We start from the raw sequence: 16,501 nt of genomic DNA, 5'->3' as shown, positions 1-16,501 counted from the left end.
GAACATAACCTATGGCAGTGGAACCAACTGGCAATCAGCACACATTAGAGACAAAAAGCAAGACTGCCTCGGTCATGAAGCCACAAACTCTCCCCAAGTGGCCCTACACCAGCCTATGAGGGTGGCTTACAGTGTGTGGCACTGACCACAGCCTCTGCTCCTTCAAATATGCCCATTCTTTTGAAGACCTAGGGCAAAAGAAAGGCATGATGGGTACAGAGGTGAGAAAAGAGAGAAAGATATAGAAAAGGATCAACTGGGGAAGCCCAGCAGGACCCAGAATCTCTCAGTCACAGAGGGTTGACAAGGACTTATCTGACCCAGCTTCCCTGTCTGGCTCCCCTGAAGAGGCAGAGTTAAGACAGGCCAGGGCCATATGCTCAGTCTCTCCCACTCCTGGACTAGTAACAAGATGGCGTATCCTCCCCCTCCCACAAAGACCAGCCTAGAAGGGGCAGGCGAGGCAAGGTTGGCAGTTCTTCCTCAGCCTTTATCTCCCTCTGTGAAACATAGGGCATAGCAAAGTCCTGCCCACACTGCAGTGGACAAAGCAACCCAAAGACCCCTCTGGCCTCATCTTCCCCTTTAGCCCACACTCATCCAAACCCAAACCACTTCTTCCTCTGTTTGCCTCCCTGCCTCAGAGTCAAGCCTTCCTTGTAGGAACTCTGATGCCAGTCAGTCTAAAAAGGCTATCAGAGTTAATCCTGGCAAAAGAAAGGGCAGGGGACACAGACTCAGAAGAGAGCCAAACAGAAAAGGGCCTGGCACTGTAATACAGGCCCTGTAATCCCTGCTACTCATGAGGCTAAGGCAGGAGGACTGAGGGTAAGAAGCTGAACAGTGAAATTTAGTGACACCCCGAGTCATAGAGACTGGGGTGGAACAGAAAGTGAAAAGCTTTGAGTCCCATCTTCAGTACCAAAGAAAGAGAGCAAGGGTGAGAAGAAGAAGGGGGGAGGAAAGGAAAAAGAAGGCATGCATTCTCAGAGAAGGTAATTCAGACTTCAGAAGCCACCGGAGAGAGAAAGGTAAAAGAAGGGTGCTGCCTGTCTCCTGACTTCCCTTCAGCTCCAGTATGCATTCACACTCAGAGACACACACATGCACACACCCTGCGCCCTCTTCACTGGCAGGCTGGCAGGGCGGCAGCAGTGACTCACAGGGAGACCACGCTGGCAGAATAATTACAGAGCAAGACATAAATGGGGCCAGGGAAAAAGAGGGGGAGGGATGGCAGAGGAGGTGAGATCGGCTGTCTGCCAGGACCACAGACAGCAAGAAGTGAAGATGCATACCAGGCTCTGCACAGGACACCCCAACTTCAGAGCCCAAGTGAGGACATACAGCCAGCAGATCCTGCAACCTGAGCCATACCTAGGGAAGGGTAGAGCTGTCTGACTCCCTTCCTCCCTCTGCCCCTTGCTTCCTCCAAGGGGACCCACTTTCTAGCTTGCCCTAGAGTCCCAGCCCTCAGCACATCCGCAGGATGAAGACACAGGCTTCATGTCTGCCTCTTCTACTTCCTCTCCTACTTATGATGAAAGCCCACTAGAGGGCAAAGAGAGAAGGGAAAAGGCAAAGACCATGAAGAACAGAGATAATAGGCCCAGTCGAGAAAAAGATCAGAAGTGACAGAGAAAAGTGAAGAGTAGCGGGGGCTGGGTGGCTGCTGCTGAGCCCTGAGAGGGAAGTGTAACCCAGCCCAGACCTGGGGGTGGAGGGAGGAAGGGGGCACAGTTCTCATTGCTCACAGCTTACCTGCATACTCAGGGTCCACATGTGGGGGATAGTAGCCAAACTTGATGAAGATAGGGATGGGGACCCCAAACTTGAACCACTCTACAACATAGGGTGGGGGCTGTCCTGTCACTGGGTGGATTACGTCGCATCGCAGAACCACACCTTCACCGGCTCGAGCAGTCACAAACTCGGGTTCCTCTCGCAGGCCGTGGGCACCTAACAAGGACAGCCAAGGTGACACATGAGGAGCTGGCCAAAAGATCCTGCTCCTACAGTTTATGCTGATATCCAACCCTCCCTCTCCACTTCTGGACCTACCCCTTCCCTCCCCAACAGTTCCCTGTATACCCAGGACATCCACCTCTTATGCATGCCTCCCTCTGCCCTGAGGACAGTCAAACTTTGTGTATAGTGTAAAAAGAGAAGAAGAAAGGAGGGAGTGTCCCATATTCTCTAGTCTTTCAAGCAAGATTTCCCCATCCAAAGACCCAAAAAGCAGCAGGCATACTATGCCTGGCCTGTCTTCCTCAGTTATTTCCTGCACTTCCAAGAGCATCAGGAGCTACAGACGCAGGGATGAAGGGCTTTCAGCCCTTGGGATCCTGCCCAGCTGTAGTCCCTATGAGCGTTCTGCAATCTTTCCGAAGCAGAGCCCTTCCCACTGGAACCTGGTGGGCGAAGGCAGAGCCAGCCTCCTCCTCTGCCCCACCCCCAGCTCAGCCTGGTGTTGCAGCACTAAACAAGAGGGCTCCATACAGGAGCGGGGAATCCCTAACAAGCTAAGGAGGCTGCTTGGCAACACCAGAGGGAAAGCCCCGTGGGCCTGAGCGGTCTCTCCAGCCCCTCCTCCAACCCACTGCGCCAGCTTTGCTGCAGAGGGGAGCAGGAGGCACTGCAGCCCTCCAATTTCCAGGCTTTGAATCTATTAGACTCTCACAGTAGCCCCAGACAGACATCACTGTTCAGGGAGAAAGATGGTGGTGACAAAGGAGGGGGGACAGGAGCAATCCCCTATCTTTGACAGAGGACATCACAGTCAGGGAGCTAGCAAGGGCACACCCATATGGGAAGAAGGGTAAGGGAAAGAGGCTGGCAGGAGAGTCCTCCACCCTATCCAAACTGCAGGCTTGAGGATCCAGGAAAGAGGCTACCTCTGGGGACAGTGTCCACACATCAGAGCAAACAGAACCCGGAGAACATCTCCAGCCACACACCCTCCTCACATCAGAAAAGGAGAGGGAGATGACAAGGTGACCTTGACCATTTCTCCCACTGAGAAGGACAGCCTCACCCCTGCATTCCTTCAACTGCCCATGATTTCCCCCCACCCCCATGCTAACTGCACAATTTCCCCTTTACTACCCTCCAAGCCCTGCTCTCCAGGGCAGCACCAAGGACAGCGGCCAATGGGCGGCTACATGCCTGCAGGAGAGCAAGAGAGCTGTGTGGGTCCACCTCTGCCCTTTCTTCACCTCTGACGTTGTGAGCTCATGCCTCTGTCTGTCCTTCACAACTGTGTGTCTAGTTGTGTGTGTGTGTGTGTGTGTGTGTGTGTGTGTGTGTGTGTGTGTGTTTTCCTGATCACTGTCTTCCTCTGTGTCCTCTGTACCAGCATCTCTCCTTTCTCTAGGTCTCAGTTTTCTCTTTCTGACTCCTTCTCTGTGTGTCTTTGTCTCTTTCTGGCATGTGTGAGTGTGTGTGTGTGTGTGTGTTCATTTATTTCTCTCTCTCTCTCTCTCTCTCTCTCTCTCTCTCTCTCTCTCCTGCTCTTTCCTCATGTCTCTCTGTCAAGCCTTCATCTCTGTTTCTTTCTCTTACTCCCACTCTATGTGGGTGATTCTATCTACCTGCCTCTCTCTCTCTCTCTCTCTCTCTCTCTCTCTCTCTCTCTCTCTCTCTGTGTGTGTGTGTGTGTGTGTGTGTGTGTGTGTGTGTGTTGTGGATAGAGACTGTGGATTTCTGCTGCCCTATGACAGGAAGAGGGGCTTTGCCTGACTGTCAGAAATAGGGAGCTTTTCTATGTGCATGTGTGCTTCTTGTCTGTACCTCTCCAAGGAGTCAGTGTGTGTCGCCTGTGTCTCCCTCTCCTCCCCTCCCCTTCTCTGCAACTTGCGGAAGGAGGAGGCAGAGAGGGAAGCAAGCCCTTGCAGAAGCCTATTGGCTCTTGGTGACATCACTGTTTTCTAGAGAAAGAGCTAAGATCACTGAGTATTTTTGGAGCAAAGCAGAGTGTTGCACTCACCTGCCAGAGGCCCAGGCAGGTTTCCTAGCCTCCCTTCCCCCAACCTGACTGCAGGCTGTTTGCAACCCAGGCCCTCCAGAAAAAAAGAGAGCCCAGCTGCAGGGAGTGCCGCCCAGCATCCCCACATCCCATAGGACACATGGGCAAAAAGAAAAAGAAAAAAAAAAAAAGCCTATTGAGTCCAGGCATACAAAGAGCAGAACTGGATCAAAATGAATGAATTCCCAGCAGAATCCATGAGCCCAAATGATGGGGGTGGGGTGAGGGCATGGAGTTGGACATGTGTGTATGTGCATGTATGTACACACATGCAAAAACTATCTGCAGCACAGCCTGTGAGATTAGGAGACAAAATATAAAAAACCTGGGAAAGCAAAAGGAATTTTCTCCCCAGGGCCAAATTACCCGGAGGTGGGCAAAGAGGCCCACTAAAGGTAGCTCCTTTGCCCCTAGAGTCTAGGCAGAAGAAAGAGAGCTGGAGAACATCAACTTCTGCTCTGGACAACAGTCTGCCAAGCCCGAGGCTCTGGAGGGCAATGCCCAGAGGTAGGTCACCTTTGGCATGGGTCCCTACAGTACCAGCTGCTCATTTGCACCTGCACTGCCTGGTTCTCGCTGCATCTCAATAAGGCAGCCTCTTCACACCTTCACTCCCAGCCCTAGAAGAGGGTTGCAGGTTCACACTCCTGGCCTCAGCCAGCCACTGGACTGGGCTCTGAGCCCCAACCATGAAGCACACTCCTGGCCTCAGCCAGCCACTGGACTGGGTTCTGAGCCCCAACCATGAAGCACACCCCAAAATAGCTACCAGCATCTTTTCTCCAGGGCATTCCAAACAGAGACAAGTAAGTACGGAGTAGATGCATCCCAGAGATGATACACAAGACAAAATGAGACAGGTTTCTCCACAAGACGAGGGGGAAGCCATGTCTCAGCCTCCACACTCAACACAAGCTCGCCTGAGTTTCTGGATCTGAAAATAGTCATCTTCTCTTTCCCTTCTTACACACCTTACACACACACACACACACACACACACACACACTGGGTATCTATCACCCACAGATACTTCTCTCTAGGTTTCATATTCTCTGAGCCAAAATATGTCTAATAAACACCTCTCCAGAAAAGCTCAATGAATGTATATATGTGTATGTGGGGGGAGGGGAGTCATTAACCTGGCTAATGAGAGGCTTGAAAATGGAGAAACTGGGAAACACAAGGGCAAGCAAACCTCCTTCCAGGAGTGAAAAAGACTAGGTCAGGAAATTAGAGAGGAGAGGCATAAATGTATCCCATGCATGTCCATCCTGACTAGGGAGTCACGAGGGCCATCCCCATAGCAAAGATACATTGGAACTCAAAAAAAACACAGAACTAAGAATCAGAGCAGAGCCTGGAAGAACTGCTGGAAGGCAGGGGAAAGAGGCAGGGAAAGACAATGCTTAGAAATAATTCCTCCCTTAGACTGGCTTTGGCAGGGGTGGGCACATCAAAAAGGCTAGGAAAAAGGCCCTGAGCCTCACACAGTACTTTTCAAGAGGGAAGAGTGTGATCTCGTATGCCTATCAAATCTAAATTCTAAATGGATGCCCAGCCCACTTTAAGGCTATGCCACCCTGGCAGGCAAGAGAAAGCAAGAGGGCAGGTGGATGGAACAGACCCCTACAGGTTGGCTGACCTTTTGGGAAGCCCATAGGATACAAATCTCCCATTCTCTGGGCCAGGTGGTACCCGGTGGGTCGCTGAGTCCAAAGCTGCCAGCAGACACCCTGTGTGCATAGAACTACAAAGCATCCCAGGCTTGGCATGGCCCTGCATCCAACAGTCACAACCTGGAGCCAGGAAAGGGCTGGGAAGGAAGGGTCCTGAGGATAGAAAACTACTTCTAAGTATCAGGAGAAGAGACACAAAGCAGGTGTAGAAACCTTCACTGCAACTGGGAAGCAAGTAGAATACACTACCCAGCTTCACCACACACAGGGTCTGAACTGATGCTACATGTCTATAGTGTGGCCCCTGACACAGTCCTGCTATCTCTTAGTGGGCACAGTATATGGCTTCTCAAAAGTTACCTACGTAACAAATAGTGGGTCAAGAGTCCTTCCAGAACCCAGGTGACCAAAGCCTCTCTCCCCTATACACAGTCAACATAGGTTCTGAGAGTCCAGACTCTACATCCCAAGACCACAGATGGATTACAGGATAGGCCTTCCTCCTAGAAGCAGTTAGATCAGATGCAATATCACTGGCTGATTCTGGTGAAGGTCACTCTACTTGGTCCTGAAAGCCCTGCTGGGTTGAACCATGGCTAAGAGGGGGGAAGACACAGACTACCAGCCTCCATGGCTCTTTGTGGCAGCCTCCTCTTCCTCCTCCTCTGGGCACCAGACTCTCAAACCACAGGCCTGTTGTCTAATAATACCAGCGACAGCCACTGCCACCTCCATCTGCCAGCCTAAAAATAATCCCTGCTGAGTCCAAAAAAAACACAGCCCCCAATAGTCCCCCAATCCCTCCTCCTTGACAGGCCAGGAGGCTCCAGGAGATTCCAGGAAGCCATCAGACTTGGGCTTTCACCATGTGGGAGGCACACACTCAGAGGAGGACCTGAGGACAGCACAAAGTTGGCTCCTGCCATTCAGCACCAGGTAAGGAGCACATGGAGAAGCCTAGAGAGGAAACCAGTACCCAGGACATGAGGGTTTTCCATTCTCTGCACACACAGGTTGGGTGGGTTTGAGGCAGTCTATGGCATCTATCCTCCTTCTACCTAGAAAGGACTCTCACATTCTAGAGAAGCCCTACCTTGCTGTGGCTTGCGACCAATATCCTCACAGCCTTTCTGCACCTCAACCAGGAGGCCAAGGGATGAAGTTGGATAAGCTCCACCTTAAGGAACAGCAAGGTGGACAGGGGGTGCACTTCCAACTCCTCTGGCTGGACTGCCCCACCACCATCGCCTCCAACAGCATCCATCGGTGGTACCAGTGCTATTAGTGACCTTAATTTGCTGGGCTAGATTGTATTTCCAAGAGCCCTTTCCCCAGGAGCCATGGGCAGGAAGGAAGTCTGTAATTCAATCTCAGTCCATAGCTCCTCAGCAGAAAACTGAAGCCATACCCACCCCCTACATCCACAACCAAGCTCTACCACCGGGAAGGAACCCTGTCCTCACATAGCCTGTGTACCCCACAGGGCATCCTGGTGTGTATCCTGCAAGGCTAGCCAGTAAGGGCACCATAGGTCAGCGGGCATAGGAAATGAGGGGACATTACTCCTGGTAGAGCAGTGGCATCCCTGCTCCAAACAACAATGAATCACTGACACAATCATTGCCCACGAACAAGATTTATGTCACATCCCCACATCTAGGGACCACTTGACCGGGAAGAACAGGGGCAGCAAAGAAGGCAGAAGGCCACATAAGTTATCAGTCCCCTCTTCATCAGAAGGTCAGGTAGGCAGGCCCAAGCCCTGACCCCACAGAACTTACAAAACCCTCACAGAGGCCCCATCCCCACTCACCACTCTCCTGGTGACTCATGCAGGAACGAATAGGAAAGCAGGAAGATTTCTAAGAAAAATAGGTCAGTTGCCTCCGGCAGACCAGACCACACCCATGGGCAGTGCCCCTGGGGCAGAAGCCTGGCTGCAAGCTGCTCCTCCAATCCTCTTCCATCTCCCCTGGCACCCAGAGCTTTCTTTACCCTGGACTGTGCCAGGCTGATGGCAACTAATGCCTCCCAGCAAGAAAGGCAGTCAGCTTTCCCATGAGCCAAGCCTCTAAGTAACCCTGTTACTTAGGCTGTCTCTGCTGAACCTCAGGCAAGTCCTCCACTCCAGATTTGGGCTGGAGCCTCCAACTCTAAGAACATCTGGGCTACGGGGATGCAGGTGCAGAGCCACGAACAAGGAAGCAAGCAGCTTGCCAAGCAGGCTCCCTGCATCCCAGAGTTCTCAAGAGAGGGGCTCCTACCTCAAACTTATACATAAATGCTCCTGTCCTGATGTGCTCCATGCAAGTGCACACAAGCACACAGGCGCTTGCAAGTGCATGGTACACATCTAAGTGGAAACACCAGTTACAGAGGCATGTATACAGACATGCAGGGATATACATGTGTGTGCGTGCGTTTAAAAGTATGCACACTCACACATGCATATAGGAATATACATAACACATCCTGGGGCGCACATGTATGTGGACACATGCACACACATATACATGCACACTCTTCTAAGAAGCCAAGAGTTCTTACCAATCACAGCTCATCAAGATCCACTCTTCACACAAACTGCTCAACCCTTCCCCGGAAGCAGAGGGAGGGGGTAACTCTGGGGTGGGGGAGGAGGCGCAGCTAAGAAGCCTCCAGAAGGGAGACACAAATCAGTTAAATCTCACTGCTCCTAGAACTGCTGAGGACAGAGAGGAAGCCTAGACTTTGGAAAGTGGCAAGCACAGCAAAGGAGGAGGGATGCGAGCTCTCGACCTCTAACCTTTGCTCCTTCTGACTCAGATATGAACATGAAACCCCCTGAACCTGACAACTCCAGACACTGGTGTATGCTGGGCCACGGGCTTACCGCTTCCAGCCGACTCTTTCCAGGACTCAGCACCATGCCTCTTCCCACACACACCCACTCTAGCTTCCTACAGGGGGACCTCCTACCAGACACACCCCATCTCCATGTAAATGTCCTGAGAGACACTCACTCATGCCAACACTCAATACCTACTTCCAGCACCAAGTCCTTCCCAGCTGAGAGGCTGCCCTGGGGTAGCCTTCCTGTCTCCATCTACAAAGGGAAGCTGGATGGGCAAAGCCAGATAGGACAGAGGGCACTGCTCCAACCACAGGCAGAAGCTGAATCAGACATTAATTTGCCTGGGCACACAGAAGCTAGGGAGTCCACCGACAGACTGTGGGGCAAGAAAGGGAGGTAGGACTGTGAATGAAGAACAGACTTCCCTCCCTTACAGGAGGTTGAATGTCAATTATGCCTCGCTCAGGATTTCCTCATGGTGTGGAAACTCCCCCAGACTGCGGGGCAGATGTCTGCGATGCAGAGACTACTACATCAATAGCCCTCCTCTTCTCCTCTCCTCTCTCCCCCCTCCTTCCCTCCTTCCCTCTCTAAGATGGGTTACTCCATGTAATCATGGCTGTCCTGAAACTTTCAATGTACAACACCTGCTCTGCCTTTCTTTTCTCCTTACCCTCCCAACTGGATCACAGATCTCAGTTACTTCCAATGATGCCTAACCAGAGTTGAAATGAAGGGTCCATGCCCACTTCAATCCCAGACTTGCAAGCTAACAGTATGATGGGCATGATCCTTTTCACCTAGAGCGACTCCTGCTTCGGGCAATTCTAGAAGCATCTCACGGTCTCTGGGGTTGAAGGATGACTCCAAAGTCACCTCTGCCACTCACAGAACACCTGGATCCCATGAGGTTCCTCCACAGCACTGGCACCCCTGGCAGGCAGGCGCCCTTCCCCCTCTGTAGGCTGGGCTGCACACCCTTTCTATAGCATCTGGCAGCCAGCAATACTTCAGCTTTGCAGACCTAGTAAAGGACTTCCAAGCAATTCTGCATGCCCCACCCACACTTCCCTAGGATACAGGAAAAAAAGGTTCTCCCAGACAAGGTCAGCCCATGAAAGGGTCTAGCTTCCTCCAGAGGCAATCTTCTGAATGTTCCCCAACCCACTCCTAAACTCTCAGCTCCCTGAATAGCCCAAAGGGAAGAACGGTACAGGAGCTAGGAATCCCATAGATACTGAAATACTAACTAACATTGATATCTAATGCACACATACTTCACAACAGCCACCCAGCCACTTTAATCACAGAATTTCTCACACATCCCAAGCCTCTACAAATTCCTACAGCTAACCCACTTTCCACAGAGGTAGGGGACATTTGGAAAAGCTGAGAGATTTGTCCAAGGTCACAGGGTCAGCAAGTGGAACAGCCAGAATTTGAATCCTGTCCATTTATCAGTAAGCCTATGTCTATGGTTGCCTCATTGAGCGATTTTAGACCAAAATGAACCCAAGACCATCCAGGTCACCCTTGGACCCAGAAAGAAGCAGGAGTTCCAGACAGAAGGACCAATAACCTTCATGTCCAACAACCTTCAACACTGGGAAGTTCCTCCTTCAGTCTAGCCATTCTGAGAACCTCTGCAATAGAAACTCAGTTTTCTTTAGTCTGTGTTTAAATTTAAAAAACAAAAATCTATACCCTCGCTGAAGTTGGGGGGATAGTTCAAGAGCCCTCCTTCAGCATCTTTTCAATTCGGATCCTAGCACAGCCTTTTGTGCTTTCCGAGACAGCCCCACAGCAGAATATACCAAAACCTAGAGGGCAGGAGGAGGAGGTCACTGAAAGACTGCATGGAAAAGGGGGAGGGGAGAGGCAAAGCAAGATCCACCTTTTTCCCATAAGCTTCTGAGGTCACCCTGTCTCGGTTTTCCCACCTGACAAATGGAAAGCTTTATAACCGTTCCGACCATGGCAGTGCTGGACAGAAACCTGCCCTTCCCTCTGCCCTCCTCTCCCGTTTCAGAACCCCCTCTCAAGTAGCAGAGGAGATATGATCCAATCCGGAAACTTTCTCAAACCACTCCCCCCACACGCCCGGAGGCAAGATGCAAAGGAGCTGGGGAAGCCCGCGCCTCCAGCAGAGCCCTTCTAAAAGGCTCCCTAGTCCGCGGGTCCTCGCCACCCTGTCGCCTTGCACCCACAGATCGTTCCTCTCCCGCCGCCATCACCTCCCTGCTTTGCGAACTTGCCCACTGCCGGGTCGGTTCCGCGCGCAGAAACCGTGAGCTCAGAGTCCTGGCAGCTTCCAGGCTCGGCTCTGACTTCCATACAAGGGCCGAGAGCCGGGTGCCACCCAGAGCTCTGCCATCTCCCAAGCGAAAGCTCTCGCGCTCAAGTATGCACCCCGCGCCTTAGCTTCTCATTAGCTTTTTCTTGGGCTCAGACCCGAGAAGGCAGAAATGAAAATCCCGCTCGACTCTGAGACTCCACGGAGCAGACCCCTCCCTCGCGGCATTCACCCCCAGGCTGCTGGGCCGGGAAGCCTGGAGCGCGGCGTGGCACCTCCCTGGGAACTTTTGCCTGGCCGGGGCCCAGAAGCAGGCAGGGTGGGCGCGGGCGGCCTTCAGGACCGAGAAGAGCAGACGCTGCTCCGAGCCTCTAGATCAATTCTGCTTGTCACCTGCCAATGGGATCCGACCTCCACCGCCAGGATGTAAGGAAAGGAAGGGCGCGGGGCGGAGAACCCGGTCCCTTAAAGGCGGCTGCGGGGACTCCCAAGCTCTTAATCTCGCCTCCCTTCATGGGCTCCTCCATCCAGCGGTGCTATGTGGGACTGGGACGCGCAGAATCCTGCCTAAAGACCATCAAAGTCCCCAGCAATCAGAGTTAAAGCACTAGGGCTTCCCCAAAGCTCAGATTCGACGTGTGCTTGTGGACCAAAGGGCCCAAGGTAAACCAAGTTCACTTAGATTCCAAGGCGTTCATAGTCCATGGGCTCCCGCACCTTCCCGGAAAGTTCCTCCCACCCGCAGTTCCCGGGCCCTCGCCCGGGCCAGTGCCCGAAGGTGCGCCTGGCCGGAGCCGGAGCCTCGACCTCGGGGGTTGGGAACCAGAGCCTGGAGCAAAGGTCTGAGAATGCCAGGAGGGTTGGAGGAGGGATGCTGCACTTCAACTCACCTTGAGCCACAAGACCTCGGGTGCTGATCACACTTGCTATCAAAGTGGCCACATACCAAATCATAGTACTACCGCGCGCCAGCCAAGAGCCTCATCCTATCGCAAAGTGCTCCTGCGTCTGCACACTTCTCGTGCCTCAGTGCCCACTTCTCGCCCGCCTACGCCCCTTGCCGGTGCTCCTGTAGCCCGGGCGGCCCGCTCTCCATCCCTCCCTAGCTCCGCTCGTCTCGGCGCGCGCAGCCTCCCGGGCCCCGGCGCAGCGGCACCTGCACTGCCAGCGGAGGCAGAGCGCAGCCAGGTCCACGGTGAAGCCTAGCCAGGCCTGTTCTGATAGCCCGCCCCTGCCATCTGTTTATTGGACATTGCCCATGAGTCTGGAAGCTGATTGGTTGCACTCTTTGTCCGTCACTGCTCGAAGGAGGCGAGCCCATTTCAAGGTGCGTTGAAGTGTAGCGAGCACAGAGCCGCAGAATCATGCGCATTGCCTGGGAAAAGGCGTTGTAACGTCTTTGCTCTATTCTGTTCTCAGCTCAGACTGCATGGCAAGTTTCTGATTAGATAAATGGTAGCTTCTCGTACTGGCTAATGGGACCCTAAGAGTCTCAATAACCCTTGACAGGTCCGAGGGGATGGAGCCCCCGCCCACCTTGAGAATCCAACATCCGGTTTCTATCAAGGAAAAAAAAGCAGTTCCCGGGAGGACCACTCTGATACAGGGATAGGGAAACCCAAGCATCCTGGGGAAACTAGGGAACGTCCTTTTCTGGAGAACGGTTCAAAGAGACCACGTGATGCCTCCCCACCCCACCCCCAACCCCCACTCCTTTGCACACTCTTCTCTCACAACGCACTACCTCCACCAATCGTTATTATATTAAGTTAGGCTCCATCCAGCCCAAAGCCAGGATGATGACTAAAATGACCTCTAGAAGTCGCTAAAATTAGAATGAGTCACTGGCTCAGCTGCAGCGAGTCACAGACCCCTCTGGAACACATGTATACACGTACTGCCACCCCCATCACGGCTGGGGCTGGTCATCGTTGTTCATGATTACTAAGGCAATTAAACTTTTTCCCCATCTTTCTAAATAAATGCTGCTCGTCCTCCTACCTTACTCAGAGCCCAGACCCATTTCAAGCAGCATAAAGTCAAAGTGGAGTTGGTGGGCCATCAGGGGGGTGGGGTGGTGGACCAAGGAAAAGGGAAAAGTCCTTCTCATTCCTGCAGAAGATGCTAAAAAAGGAAACTGGAAGAGCTTCCTATATCCCAGGCTCCCCACTCCAGTATATCTTCATCTCCTCCCCCCAATACAATTGTGTTTACACAGGGAATAAATGAGCGTTTTGAGGCTGCCGTGGAGATGTTTATTCTTTCAAGCATCCGAAGCAGCGCTGAAAGACACGGCTCCCTAGGAGGGGCTGTTGGCCACCGAAGGAAATGGAGAGGCAAAGAAGGCAAGCTCTCCATAAGCACAGGGCCCCCGCTCTGGAGCACGAAGCTCTCCATAGAGCAACAGCTTGCTGCTGGAAAAGCCAACATGTGCATGTGGACTCGAGCATCGCACATAAAGAGTGGCCTTGAGTGGTGGAGCGCCATCCTTTTTGGAGAACTCCACCCTTATTGCCGTCTAAGAGGTGAAAAGCTGGGGACCCTAAGCAGAGAAGCAAGCACACTGATAAACTTTTATCATCTAAATGTAATCTGGAGAACTGGGCTTCTGAGTACCTCCTGCTCGCCCGCACTCACTCTGCTCGTGTGAACACACTCATGATATATCACTCTGTGGCTATATTTCAATGGACCACTGCTTTGGGTTCTTTCTGAGCTGACATTGCTTTCCTGGGGCTTTGGTGAAAGCTGCACACACTAGATCCCACTGATGCATCAATTTTCAGGCACCATGTACCGTGACTAGCTCCAACACACACATATACATGTCGACCCATAAACATTTTCATACACCCATGCATGCTTTCTCTAGGTCCTAGCTCTATCCAGTCTTACTGGGATCCATCTGCAGAAAGGGTGGTGTGGCTAGGATATGATCTAATTTCAACCTCAGAAAGGCTCATGTTGTTGGAAACTTGATCCCCAAGGTGGCAGCATTGGGAGAACAGAGCCTTCCGGAGGTAAGTCTTAGGGACTGGAGAGACACTTGACAGTTAAGAAAACACACAATTCTTGCAGAGCTTGGTTTCCAACATCCTCATTAGGTGGCTCTTCATGACCTGTCACTACACTCCTTTACAGACACTGCACACATGTGCACAGCCCACACACACACACACATACACACACACAAACACATATAAACATAGTTTAATATAAAAATGTAAGTTCAGGGCTGGAGAGATGGCTCAGAGGTTATGAGCAAGCACTAGCTGCTCTTTCACAGGTCATAAGCTCAATTCCCAGCAACCTCATGGTGGCTCACAGCCATTTGTAACTAGATCCAAAGCCCTCTTCTGGTGTGTCAGTGACAGTGTGTTCACATACACAAAATAAATCAATAAATGTGTTTTTTAATTTAAAAGAAGACATGAGTTCTACTGAGAAGTCCTTAAGTCACTGGGAGGCATGCCATTGCAAGGTAATTCTCCTGGGATCTCCCTGGTAGTTCTCATAAGAAGGTTGTCATGGTGGCTTATAGTTAGTTATCCTAGCATTTGGAAGGTCATGAGTACAAGATCATCCTCAGCTACACACAAAACTGAAAGTCATCCTAAGCTACCAGAGAACCTATTTCAAAAACAAAAAGAGAAAGCAAAGGGAAGAGTGCGGTTATGAAGGGGGAAAGGCTGGCCCCTCCTTCTCTCTGCTACCTGGCTTGAAATCCAGCCACTTGTCAGCACATATAAACACTATTGCCCTCTTCCATCTGTCTTGGGGCTTTGAACAGAAAAAAAAAAGAAAAAACAAAAACAAAAAACAAAACAAAAAAAAAATAATGCAGGTACCACAAAAGTGAGCATACAGAATTGTGTGCTAAGTAAATCTTTTTTTTTCTACATGAGTCTACCTCCTTGCATATTTCATGATATCAAAACAAACATACAAACAAAAACTTGGTTGATGCAACAGTATGGCCACAGGACTCACTCCCTTTCATAAGCTCATAGCAGCCATGTGTGATGATGTTCTGTGTCTCCTGAGGCTGGGGTATAGGCAATGTTGAGACCCTAGTCTAGCTTTAAATCCTTGAATCCTTGAGGTAGAAGAGGCAAACCTATTTAACATCTATAGAACATCTGCATACCATTTAGCATCTATGGAACATCTGCTTTGAGAAACGTTCTTCCTCAAAGTTGAGGAAAAGATGAAACAACTCCCACCATCCACCCCTGCTATACTTTTTGGCCACCCAGCTTGTCTTTAGATGGATGGTAGTTTCTGCTAAGAAGTTAAAACTGTGTATCAGATCAGAAAGTCAAAAGAGAACATCAGAACTTTAAAAGAATAAACTGAACTAGAGAGATGTTCAAAGGAAACTAAAGAGAATGTATTTCATCTGGAGAGCTCTGCTGGAAATACAGGACATAAGAGTGAAGAGAAAGGGGAAAGAGAAGAGAATTGAATTGAAGAGGGGGAAATTAGCATCATGACCTTTATCATACGACACGTGCCGATTCGATTCGTTTCAGATCAGCTCAAGAGACACGTGTTGTAGCAACTGGCAAAGAGGGATGAGGCCAGTCAGATCTTTTCCTCTTGACATGGCTGAGTGTTTGATTCAGAACACATGGATCCCAAGAGTTATATGAAAGAGGGACACAAACCAGTCCCCTTGGATAGGTGCGCCTGGTTCCTTGTGGATAGCCCTAATTAATATAGCTATCTAACACTATACATGTTGGGTATCAGATTATCTGTCATTTTTTAGCTTCATCCAAAGCTTCACTTTTGGAAACACATAATTCTACTCTTATTAGTTATTCCAAAATTAATTAATGAATTAATTAATTAATTAAGCACACTAGCTACTTACTCTTGCATGCCCAGAAGCCCTCAGAGGACACATATAAAAGGTATCCAGTGGCAGCCAAGGTTTCTCTTTATACCCACTGAGCGATCAAACTGAAAACAGCAGCTTGTGTTTACCTTCTTCAGGTCTCTTGGTAGGATTTAGGGTAGAACAATGGCTGGAAAGAGCAGCTCCTTACAAGGAAGAAGAGGCTGTAAACCAAAGGAATTTATTCAAAATAACTTTGAAAGTGTTTGGTGTTTATACAGTTTGAAAACTGTTCTAATTATCTTGCCATATTTTTAAAAAATTCCAAAATGATACAGTGCCTTAAAAGAACAAGAGTCACTTATGTGAGCAGAGCTCCCGAGAAGCACAATCTACTTTCAAAATGGTTCACACAACTGGCTCTTAGCTAGTTGTTAGCCAGGCTTGTCGGTAAAATTTCATGCCTTGTCCTTATACAGAGTTTTCTATTGACTAGTCTGGGCTTCCTCACAGCTTGGTGGCTGGGCTCCAAGAGCCAGTGTCCCAACTTAACCAAGCAAAAAAATACCTTTTATATCCCCCACCCCCCGTCCTGGATCACACAGCTTCACGCCTACAGGTATGGACTACCTGTCTGGCTAAAAAGGAAACCATGTCGATCTCGGCCTCTCTGTGTAATAATGTCTGCGCCACACTCTGAGATGAGCTTGTGGAATGGAGGAAGCATTGCAGCCATTTTTGGAATGGTACAATTTGCTGTGAAAACAGTCTTCAAAATAAAAGCAAAAAAGAAAAAGGAAAAAAAAGAACTCTAGAAAAAAAACCTTGGAAAATT

The 16,501-nt window shown here is 50.5% G+C and overlaps 1 protein-coding gene across 2 annotated transcripts in view; it reads right to left on the bottom strand.

Annotated features, from left to right (window-relative positions):
* The window catches only part of IGSF9B (immunoglobulin superfamily member 9B), a gene marked incomplete at both ends in the record, with an annotated part of 44,687 nt that extends 32,907 nt beyond the window's left edge, over nt 1-11,780 (bottom strand). For both annotated transcript variants that reach the window (XM_080930506.1, XM_080930507.1), the window contains 2 exons: nt 1,762-1,959; nt 11,717-11,780. In XM_080930506.1, the coding sequence (XP_080786632.1) occupies nt 1,762-1,959; nt 11,717-11,780 (262 nt within the window). The remainder of the gene's footprint in view (nt 1-1,761; nt 1,960-11,716) is intronic.
* Between the last annotated feature and the right edge of the window lie 4,721 nt (nt 11,781-16,501).

This window comes from Micromys minutus (assembly GCF_963924665.1).
Source record: "Micromys minutus genome assembly, chromosome: 16".
Taxonomy (NCBI): Eukaryota; Metazoa; Chordata; class Mammalia; order Rodentia; family Muridae; genus Micromys; species Micromys minutus.
Note: the sequence above shows the minus strand (reverse complement) of the source record. Positions and strands in the feature narration are given on the sequence as shown.